General features: G+C 41.8%; 1 protein-coding gene across 1 annotated transcript in view; it reads right to left on the bottom strand.

The window, feature by feature from the left end:
• The window catches only part of niban2b (niban apoptosis regulator 2b), a 63,073-nt gene that overhangs the window by 22,187 nt on the left and 28,716 nt on the right, over window positions 1-12,170 (bottom strand). The window contains exon 6 of the mRNA XM_078250325.1: window positions 1,717-1,832. Within this exon, the coding sequence (XP_078106451.1) occupies window positions 1,717-1,832 (116 nt within the window). The remainder of the gene's footprint in view (window positions 1-1,716; window positions 1,833-12,170) is intronic.

The raw sequence follows: 12,170 nt of genomic DNA, 5'->3' as shown, positions 1-12,170 counted from the left end.
ACACATGTTCAACTACAAGTGGTATAATTAGACTTTATTTTATCAATAACTAGCTTGAGCCACATTGTTTCAGTGATGGTGACAAGTATTCAATGTAGTGAAACCCTAAAGGACATTTAGTCCCAGAGAAATTGAATGTTGTTGTAAAATTGTAGTGTTTGAAGTTTAATGTGTTTAGAGTTTAATGTTTATTTTCATACTTCTTAACTCTGTTGCTTCCCCTTCTAGTCGCTCATATTATCAAGGAATAACTATTTATATTAAAATAAATATTTTGTAATTAAACATAATTAGGCTACATAAATTTTTTCTGAATGAAAAACAAACATTTAAAAGTGTGATTCAATCCATGCAAAGCTACTGTATACATTTAATAGTTCAACATTTCTCAAAATGTGCATATTCTCGTTCTTTCTGAGTAGAGCAAAACTCGGAGGAGTGGCCAGTCACTAAAATGAGAATAGCTGGTCCACCTCAAAGTTCAGCCCACTTTAAGTTTTCAGAGCCTGGGCCAAAGTTGATGCTAACTTTGGGGCTAAACTAAAAGACTGGGATGTTTCTAAGACTAATACCAACAGTCTGGATGAGTACACAAAAGGTTTTGGTGTCATATATCAGCTTCATTGAGGACAGTTGTATACCATCACGAACCAGGGTGAGGTACAACTCAGACAGCTAAGGTTGCTAAAGGAAGAGGCATTTAGGAGTGGGGAGAGGGACAGGTAAAGAGGGAAAGTACAGGTTTAGAAGGGCAGTGAGAGATGCTAAAAGACTACTCAGCTGGTGATTCTGCTTCATGTCTGGAGGGGCAGTAGTCCTAGGGGGCGTTAGTAACCACTGGTGTGGCTTGCTTTTACACTAAGTGGGGCTGCGGCTGTATAGGTAGCTCGGTGTATTTTGGCCATCTCCATTATACTAATGTATATGCCACCGCAGACAGACACTCAGCGTTTAGATGGTGAGTTTAATTTTTGGTTTGTGTGATTGTTTATCACATTATATTTATAGTATTATCATTACACAGCATTATCCTCAAATCGTGCATTATTCAACATGAGTTTAAAGGCAGGCTTGGTAATGTTGAAAAGCTAGCAAGATTTAAAAGTAGCATCTTTTCGGGCCTCCGTCTAACCCCTCCCCCTGTCCTTGGGGATCCAACCCACACACAGACGTGCACGAGTACCGCTGCGTCGCTGCTTCAGAACAGAGCGGAGAAAGGACCGTAATTTCACTCATCAAAACTATTAAGTTACTAGGTAACCGCGGCAGTGGCAGCTTTTGCTGAGTTTTCTCCTCCATTCTCCAGTAGACTTGTAATAGGCTATGCAGCTGCTGAATCTGTCTTCATTTCAGATCGACAAAGATTAAAACTTAAAAGATTTTCGTCAGCTTTTGAGAGGCGGCGAGCCGAGCGCTCCTCATTTGCATAAAGTTGGCTGGATTCAACTTTATGTAAATGAGGAGCGGGCGACTGCACCATGTTAAGATGCACACAAGAAACCAGGTTATGGGAGAAATCAGTTTGCGCCGATATAATTTGATTAGGTAAGACCCATACATGAAGCATGTCGGTAGTCAGATTTCTGCTTCACCCACAACAATAGTGGAACCAAGCCTGGTATATTTTATCAGTAATATACTGTATTACGTCATTCAAACTTGAAAAAGAAAAAGCACAGCCCAGGAGACAGAGGACAATAATACTGCCATGCTTACCTGTGATGGTATACCACACATCATGTCCCAGGTGCCATAGTGCCCTTTAGCTTGGCGGTAGAGTCGTACAGCATCAGTGAAGGCAGGTGTTTGGACTTTATTCTCCTCTGATAAACCTGGGGTGGGAGTATTAGTAGCCGTTAGTGGTTAGCATATTAGCATGTTAGCATTCTATTGATTTGGCAGTTTGAAAGAAATATCATCACTTAAAAAAAAAGAAAAAAAAGTGCCTTCCATTTTTTAGTTAGTCATTAACATGTCACACTAGGAAAAGGTGCAAATAATTAAATAAATGATGGCTGAATTCCACTTTGTATTGTCAACACTGTCATGGCTTACTGGGGATAAAACTGAGCCATCGTTAATTTTATTTGTAACACCTTTTCTTGCCAGTCAGTAAGTTTCTGCTGTGAAAAAGCTAACTGCATCCTGATACAGGGGGTGTTCAGCAAGCTAGCTCACTAGCTTGATTAGTAAGCTGGCTAATGGCTAAGGTCAACTAGGCTAACTAGCTAACCTGTAGTAGCAATAACGGAATATTGCAGAGGCAAAAGTGTGTGTCATTCTTGGCATTAAGGATTTTTTTGGTAGGAATATGTGTAAAAGGATAAATTTAGGAAATACATTGAGTTAGGCAAACAAGGATTTCTTTAAATTTATAAATCAAATGAAATTGCTTGCTACATTAAGTAAATAATATGTTATGTCAGGTGTCAACTGCGAATTTAGCATGGAAAAAAATGAGATATATATATATATATCTATATCTATATATATATATATATATATCTATATATATATATATATATATATATATATATATCTATATATATATCTATATATATCTATATATATCTATATATATATATATATCTATATCTATATATATATCTATATATATATATATATATATATATATATATATATATATATATATATATATATATATATATATATATATATATATATATATATATCTATCTATCTATCTATCTATCTATCTATCGGAAATTAATCTTTTCGGAATGTGGCCATTATAGCTTCAATCAAATAATGAAGTGTGTGTGTGTGTGTGTGTGTGTCCATGTGTTCTGTTTTAGCTTTTACTGGCAGTAGTCAACACTGTAGTCAAGAGGTGCGTGAGAAAGACAGGGCCTCTTAAAACTTTTCTACAATCCTCAAGTTGTCTGGCTTCCAAAGAAAATGAAAATCGTTGTCAGAACCAGAAAAGCATGTTAACACTGAGTGCTGTGATAAAGAATACAGGCTAATTTTGAAATGCTGTTCAGCCAGACAGTATGAGAGAACTATGACAAAGCCAGAAGTGTGTATGTGGGCAGAGGGCAGTGACGGGACCAGAGTTCCTACTAGTATCAGAGACAGGAAGTCCCAAGACCCTTTCAAAGAGGGGGGTATTATTTGCCTTAGCCTCAGATGGTATGAGGGGATTTCAAACAAACCCACAATTGGGATTTATAGTCTCTTCTTTTATCTTAACAACCTACATAACTGAAACTGGCATTGAAAGCGCGAGGAACACAACCTTTACAGGAACCTTTACAATTATTATTACTAGTACAGTCCCTGTTTGGAGTGCGTGCCTGTTCGTAACTGGCCAAACTTTATTTGACTATAAGCAGGATTTTTTTCAGGCGCAGATCAGCTGCAGCTCATCTAGAGATTCGACATGTACCCTTTTTCCGTCTAGCCGTTACACATCCAGGTAGCGATGTGGCCCGGGCGGAGAAAGCAGGTAGCCTGGTTCAGCCTGCTGAGGAAGCTGCTACAGCGCGCAGAACAGCCGGAGAAATGTGTGCAACCGCCGGCAACAAAACATTGTGCTGGAGAGCCCAAGAGCCTGGGCGTTCATCTAACATGTGTTTGTGTACAATTAATTTCATCATTTGCATGTAGAGTATACAGCAATCAGCTTTCGGCGGATGGTACAATTTTTGGCACACTGCGATGACCTGCTTAGGCAACTCAATGCCAAAGCGTAGTATTAAAGACCAAAAATCCATGCAAAAGGAGGCAGGTTGGGGTGGTAAACGGGCCAAATCAAACAGGACTTTCGACCAGGAGACCAGGGTTAATAGCAGAGCCGCGGTGAACCGCATCAATGAGCCTACTAGGGATGTAGCAACTCCCCGGCCCTGCTGCTGTACTGCACATGCGAGAGACATGCACAGAGATTCCTCAATTTATAGTTAGATTATTAGGGCCTGAATATGCACCCTTTTGAGAATATGCACCAATAAACTACTTTATAAAATGTAATGCTAAGAGGCTTCAGCAGGGTCCAACATTACTTCCTAATCTTGAGGCTTTGCCTTGTTGAGCGGACCCGTGTCAATGCCTTCATTCTTTTAATGAACAAACTGTAAAATGTCAGAAAAAGAAGACTTTAAAAGTGAGAAATGCAGCAAACCTTTACATTTGACAAGCTGAAGCCAGTGAATGATTGCAATTTTAACTTGATGAATTACTTAAAACGATTAATGAATTATTAAAATTGTTAATTCAATTAAGGAGTAAAGGTTTCAGAACTACATATTACTAAATTAATTTGTGTTTAACTATTTTACTTTAAGGATAATACAAAAGAACTTAACAGTGTGGTTCCAGAAGTAAAAATTATATTAATTTTCTCCATAATGATTTTGATTATTAGCCATAATGTCTAAACCATCCAGGTTAGACTGACCACGAGGTACGAGATTGTGAAATGATGGTTCATGCCCCTGTAGAAGCCAGAAGTCTGCATGATATCAACCTTGTTTAAAGTAAAACATGTTTTATTTGTGATGTCATGTAGAAGTACTACACCACCTACAATCCTAGGCGTAACCGCAACGTCGTTTGGTTCCAGGCTTAAGACTTTTTATATAAGCATTTAATGAAATGTCAATGGAGATATTGAATGGTGAAAATCACTTCCGTAACCAGAGCTGTTTAAATAGTGGGTGTTCACTGTTGAGCTCTATAGAGGCCCACAGTTAATTTTTGCCACAGGGCCCCCAAGTAGGGTTAACCCAGCCTTGCATTACACCATTAAACACTAACAGAACCCTCTGTGTGAAAAAGAATGACTTGTTGATCGGGGGTAAGATTAGTTCATCCACACCTTGTTTACCAGAGCTGTAAAGAAGTCAGTGCAGGTCTCTGAAGCTTTGCTCTATAATAATAATAATAATTTGGATTTATCTAGCGCCTTTCAAGGTCGCTTAACAAATAGGGGGGAGGGGGGTTAGGGGTCAAAGGACTTAGTGAAAAGAAATGTTTTGAGGTGCTTTTTGAACATGGGCAGGGATGGGGCAGAGCGGACGTGAAGTGGTAGACTGTTCCAGAGTGTGGGAGCATTGGCAGAGAAAGCCCTGTCCCCAAAGGTCCGCAACCTGGTGCGGGGGGTATCAAGCAGGTCCTTGTCAGAGGACCGCAGGGAACGTGACTGTGTGTAGAGGTGGAAGAGATCTTTGAGGTATTGTGGTGAGAGTCCATGGAGAGATTTGTAGGTGAGCAGGAAGATCTTGTAGGTGATGCGTGACATGACTGGCAACCAGTGGAGCTGTTGGAGGATGGGAGTGATATGCTGCCAGGGCTTGGTGTGGGTTAGAACCCTGGCAGCAGAGTTCTGGACATACTGGAGGGCCTTGGTGGGCAATCCAGACAGGACACCATTGCAGTAGTCCAGACAGGAGGTGATGAAGGCATGGATGAGTGTCTCAGTTACTGAATGTGTGAGTGAAGGCCGGAGTCTTGAAATGTTTCTGAGGTGGTAGAAGGCGGACTTAGTGATGTTTTTGATGTGGGACCGGAAAGAGAGAGTGGAATCCAGGATGATGCCCAGGTTGTGCACCTCAGGAGATGGGGAAATGGAGTAGCCATCCACAACCAGGGCCAGGTCTCCAATTTTCCTGAGCAGTGGTGCAGGGGCCACCACCATGAGTTCGGTCTTATAACTGTTTGAGTAGGATTGTGGTCATCCATGATTTGAGTTCCTGCAGGCAGTTGAGGGTGGGAGTTGGGAGGTGGGGTTTGTGCTGATATAAAGTTGAGCGTCATCAGCGTAGCAGTGGAGGTTGAGTCCATGTTCATGGATAATATGACCTAGGGGTAGAATGTAGATGGTGAACAGCAGAGGACAAAGCACAGAGCCCTGGGGCACGCCATGGTTGGCGGGTGGCTGGATCAGAGTTAAAGCCATTTAGGGTGATGAATTGTTTCCGGTCAGTGAGGTAGGACCGGAACCTGGACAGTGCTGTGCCACTGAGGCTGATGAGTTCAGAGAGGCGGTGGAGAAGGATGGTATGGGAAACCGTATCAAAAGCTGCAGAAAGGTCAAGGAGGATGAGGATGGTGATGAGGCCATTGTCGGCAGCAAGCAAGAGGTCATTAGTGATTTTGATGAGGGCGGTCTCAGTGCTATGGTGGGTTCTGAAACCAGACTGGAGGGGTTCGAAGAGCTCATGGTGGGACATGTGATGTTGAAGCTGGTCAGCCACTGCTCTTTCCAGGATTTTGCTGAGGAAAGGGAGGTTGAACGATAGTTGTTGGGGCCGTCTGGGTCTAAGCCTGACTTTTTGAGAATGGGGAAGACTGCTGCCATTTTAAAGCTGGATGGTACCACACCAGAGGCAAGAGATGCATTTATGGAGAGAAGGCGGATAAGCAGCACTGAGGTGAGCAGGCAGCAGTGTGTGTGGTGGCAGAGTGGGGAGAGTCCTGTTAGGGCAGTTTGGGGCAGGGGGAGAGCCCAGGAGACTGGAGCTGGCGGTGGATAGTGTCCACTTTCTGCTGGAAGAAATCCAGGAACCTGGAGCAGAGGTCAGCTGCATCTGAGGGTTTAGGGGCATCAGGAGGGTGAAGTAGACAGTTGATAGTGGAGAAGAGCAACTTGGGGTGTTTTTGTTGATTGCCGTTGAGTGTGGAGTAATACCTCGTTTTTGCCTGAGAAAGGGCTTCTTTGTAGTTCGTGACATGTTCTTTAAATGCTTCAGGATGGACAGTGTAGCCGGATCTTCTATATCGTCTCTCGAGCCTACGTCCTATGGTCTTCATCCTGCGGAGCTCAGGGGTGAACCAGGGGGCAGGACGAGAGAAAGACACATAATGTGTAGTGAGAGGAGCTACAAGGTACAGGCTGAGAGAAAGGGCATGGTTGTAGTGTTCCACCATGCCATCAACTGTTTGGGAGGGGTGGTGGGTGGCGAGGTGGGTTGCTAGGGAGTCAGATAGTGTGGAAGTACACACCCGTTTGATGTTCCTGAACGTGATGGGCCGTTTGGTGCACTGCTTTGGGAGAGGCACAGGGACCAAGAATAGGATGGCATAGTGGTCAGAGACAGCCAGGTCAGTGCACTGCAGGTGGTAGGGGGTTATGCCAGCACAGCACACCAGGTCCAGGGTATGCCCTTTGTCATGTGTGGGGCCATGGATGTAGTACACAGAAAACATATGAAGTCATTCAGCTGTTCGTATGTCATGCAGCTGGCCTGTGTCACAGCTCAGGCATCAGACTCATGTATTGGTCGTTCCTCACAGACCCTGTCCTACAACTTACACAGGTTTCCAAACAACACTCTGTACTGCTGAGACACTAAGTAGAAAATAATCAAGATGATAAATCCTGAAAATCTATCAGTTTTCATTTGCTTTACTCCACTACTCAAATGTACATGTTTTCTGATTATCAAATTTAAGTTTCATCACTGAAAATTACAACTAACAAAACTGAAGAAGTTAAACGTTTTTGTCACTGCACTACTTCCAACGATCAGAGAATGATTCCAGTAAGAGACCTCAAGAGAAACACACTGAAATAGCAGGAAAAAGAGTGTGAGCCTGACAGACAGGGAATTTAAAGAAATTAAACACAGGTAGAGACCAGACTTGACAATGCAGTCTAAACTAAGAATTGCTGTTAAGCCACACTTTAAAAACCACTCATAGCCTCTGGCACTAAATACCAAATTTCTCAATTGCCAAGGCAGCTATAAACATCATTGTATAACACTGAGTGGTACATTAGATGAAGTACAGTTCTGACTCACTGCCATAGTTGTATTACTTTGTGTAAACTACACACTGATTCATGACATGAAAGTGACAAAGTGGCCAAAGCACTAAGCTAGTTTAAAGAGTGACGGTGATGGCACTAAATTCCAATGCATCGGTTTCAGTAAGCAGAGGGAAAACCAAGCAGAGGCATGGGGTGCTGTGTGTAGCTGAAAACACGACCAAACCTCTACAAATCACTGAAAGAAAGTGAGTTTTTGGTACACCTACTACCAATTAATGTGTAAATAAATGTCCTTGTATAAATAATAAACACTGAATTTTGTTGCGCTTACAACTTACAATGTTTTGAATATGTATATTGTGTACTGTTTTCTTAGCTGGTGTGACATACACATTATATATATATATATATATATATATATATATATATATATATATATATATATATATATATATATATATATATATATATATATAGACTATAAATAAACTGATACCTTTGCCATTTTAGCAGTCCAATATCTTTGGAATAATGTTTGTTTATTTTGGACCATTCTGCACCCTCATGATTTACATCCAATGCCAAATCAGAAAGTAGAGTCAGATCTGGCCCTTGTAGACAGACTGTGCTCTTAGCAAAGACCAGCTTGTTGTTCAGGTATACTCCATAGCAGGTGTTTTTAGTTCTGCACAGTGTTCACATTAGGGCTTGATTCCTCGAGTAACTCAAATAATTCGATTACTAAAGATTCTCAATGCAAAATGATTTGCCTCAAAGCTTTGTTTAATCTATATTACCAACGTTGTACCGCTCAGTGTTTCCGCACGGATGATTATTACTGTCGCACACCGGGCTGACGCTGCTGGCGACACATGCCATGAAGACTGACGGCGCAGATTACAAAACAAAGAAAGAACATAAATAGTGAGGGGCTAAGAGAAGAGACAGGCTGAAGAAAACGACAGAAAGTGTCCAAAGTTTGGAATCAGTTCAAACGTACTCAAACTCTCTACAGTGTGTCTACTGCAAAAATCAAACTAGCTTACCACAATAATAGCACAACATCAATGCTTCAGCATCTCAACAGAAAACATTGGGCCTCATTCACCAATATCTTCCTAAGTTTTCTCTTAAACTTGTTCTTCAGAAAGTCCCTAAGAAAAGTCTACGTTGGATAAATGACGTGTTCTTAAACAACAGAATTGTTCGCACCTGTGTTCTTAGGATTGATCCCACGTCTTCGTAATTGAAAGTGCGTGCCAGTTGTTCCTAATTAGCATAAGAAAACACCCTGCAAATTCTGCAAATTCCCATATAAGGACATGACACTTCCTGTGCACCTCCTGGGAAGTGAGGGACCGCCTTCAAGAGATGGATGTCGGAGTCGCAGATGACTACAAGTCATTGCAGTGGTGGAGGAAGTACTGAAGAAGTAAAAGTACAAATAACCAGAGACATATTTACTTTAGTAAAAGTACCTATCCTAACCAGCATAAAACAGAAATATGTTGTTTGAATCGGAATGCGGTTGGTTTTATTCATGGATGTATTTTAAGACAGTTTTATCTCCTTTAACCATGGGAGCGTAAGCAAATAAAGTGTGTGAAGCAGCGAACATGGGGAGGAGATGTGAAGAGGTCCAGCCAAATAAATAAGATATGAATGCGTCTTACGCTGCCTGGCGGAGGAGTAAACAACGCTGTGGAGACTATGATTTAAAAACGGGAATAATAAAAAACAAACATTTTCATTTTCACTTTTACCGGAGGCTGTATTACCGAGGGTCAGCAGCGCTGCGCCCGGGCTCTGGAGCACCGGAGCCGGCTTGGAAGCAAGGATCAACGCTGCCCCATATATCTATGGCAACCAAACTTCACTGGTGAGACAAACGTGTGACGGTCAGGAAGACATTTTGGCAGGGGGGAAAACTGATCAGAAAATGTAACGCAACGTTGTAGAAATGTAGTGGAGTAGAAAGTATAGATAATTGCTGCAAAATGTAACAAAGTAAAAGTCAAAAGTATGCACTATTGATTCTACTTAAGTAAAGTACAGATACATGAAAACTGCACTTAAGTACAGTAACAAAGTATTTGTACTTCGTTATATTCCACCACTGCATTTTGGCCCTATAAACAGCGCGATCAATCACCAAATAACACAGGATTTAAATCAGTTTAATTGTTGACTATCCCTTCGGAAAAACAGCTGATCGTTGCGCACCACTCTCTTTCTTCACGGAGAAACAGCTGATCAACGATCTACTAGCACAAGTGTAACAGAGCTGTGTGACATTGTAATCAAATATTTAAACGAAAATAGGTTGAGTATAACTAATATTTACATAATGTATAGGCCTATATACTGATCAGTCTCAGGTTGAAACTAGTTCTGAAAGTTAAGTTGCACAATTTAAGTCAATGTTTATGTATGTTTAATATATGCCTTAGTTTGAGGTTGTTATTGCATTTCCGAAAATGTTTTCTTTAAAAACAATGTAATATGGCACTTAAATGCACTTAATGTTTAGTTTTTTGAGAGATGATATTGTAAGCAATGTAGTCAATACAAATGTAGCTTTTTCCGAAAATTAAACCAAACTATTGTATATTATTGCGCTTCAATAAAACAAAAGCATTTCTTATCCGATTACTCGATTAATCAATGGAATAATCGGTAGAATACTTGATTACTAAAATAACTGATAGCTGCAGCCCTAGTTCACATCCACCCCCTGGATGGAAAAGTGTAGAAGGTGTTGTTCAGCTTTTCAGCTACTGAAGACCACCACCAAATCCTGTCTTACCAGTGCCCACACCACTGAGGGGGCCCACTACACCTGTGTACTCAGCCTCCTTCCCCTCACTGAAGCAGTCCACAATTGAAGTGGTCCGAGAACTTGTACAGCTGGCAGGACTTGGAGTTGAATCTGAAGTCCGAGGAGTAGAGGGTGAAGAGAAAGGGTGACAAGATTGTCCGCTGTGGGGCTCCCATGTTGCCCACCACAGTGTCAGACAGGCAGCCCTGTAGTCTAACATACCGTGCCTGACCAGTCAGATGGTCCAAAATCCGGGGCAGCGTCTACCTTGCTGTCAGCTTGCCCCATAGCAGGGCAGGCTGGAAGAACATGATCCTCACAGTGCTACATGGCCTGTCAAGGTGAGATTAAGTCTGATTTACTGTATGCTTCTGCGTTAAACCCACGCCCTAAGTACGTACAGTTGTGCAGTTTCATGACTGTTTTTTGTGACAGAGAAGTATGTGCTCCAATGATTCCATCACAGAAAAATAGGAGATTATTGGAAACTCAAACTGCCATGACATACATGTTCTTTACAACTGTATGTAAACTTTTGGCTACAACTGTATGTAGGTACGTGTAGATACGGCCCCTGAGCCGTACCCTACCCGTAGCCTGACGTGCACCTTTCAGAACAACACAGACACCAGTGTACAAGTATAAACTTCAGGCCACTTATGTAGGCTACGGCGTAAGCTCTGCGTAGAGCCCCGGCAGAAGCATAAATCCCACTTAAGGCACTGTAAAGCAGGAATATGACGCTGTCTTCCACTCCCACCTTTGGCTGGTAGGCAAACTGAAGGGGATCCCGTGATCCAGGGACCAAAGGTGTGACAGGACCAGCATTTCCAGGGACTTCATCAGGGAGGAAGTCAGGTCAAAGAGCTTGGGGATAGCTTAAAAAGGAGCCCCCTCATCAAATCTGTTAAAGAACAGATTCAACTCGTTGGCCCAGTCCAGGTCCCCTCTTGTTGTCTGGCTATCAGTCTGCTTGTAGTCAGTGATAATCCTCATACCATTTCACACATCCTTCACATTGTGCCATTAGAGTTTTTGTGTACAGACACTGGAGTCAGGCATGTCTTCGTGTAGCCATGTCTCAGTGAAACACACAACACTGCTCTCATCATAATCTCTCCGACTTCTCAACAGGGCTGTTCATCTTGTTGGCCAGAGATCTCACGTTTCCCATCCTAATGGAAGGCAGATATGGCTTATATCTCTTCTCTGGCTCACATTTTGCCTGAGTGACTTTAAAAGGTGCTCTATGAGTTCCTGCATGTTCTAAGTAAATTCCAAACAAAACAGAGCAAGCTCATCCCTCCCCCCATGTTTCTGTAACTGTCATGACTAACTGAAAACTAAAAAAAACATTGGCTCCAACTTCTTGTCAAAATTAGTCACATCAGGTTGCAAAAAGTCAAGACAGTGGTGCTCGTATCGCCAAACTTGAGGCTTCAAAACAGCAGTCCACAAACCAATAGGTGATTTCACGGAAGATACATCCACTATTTTTACAGTCTATGGAACATACCTCACATAGGAACACTGCAATGCTGCAAAGCTGTACCTGGTAATTTACACTCTAAATTTATTAACAAACACACACACCACACAGACTCCCAAACACCTATT

The sequence above is a fragment of the Sander vitreus genome, chromosome 5 (genome assembly GCF_031162955.1).
Source record: "Sander vitreus isolate 19-12246 chromosome 5, sanVit1, whole genome shotgun sequence".
Taxonomy (NCBI): domain Eukaryota; kingdom Metazoa; phylum Chordata; class Actinopteri; order Perciformes; family Percidae; genus Sander; species Sander vitreus.
Note: the sequence above shows the minus strand (reverse complement) of the source record. Positions and strands in the feature narration are given on the sequence as shown.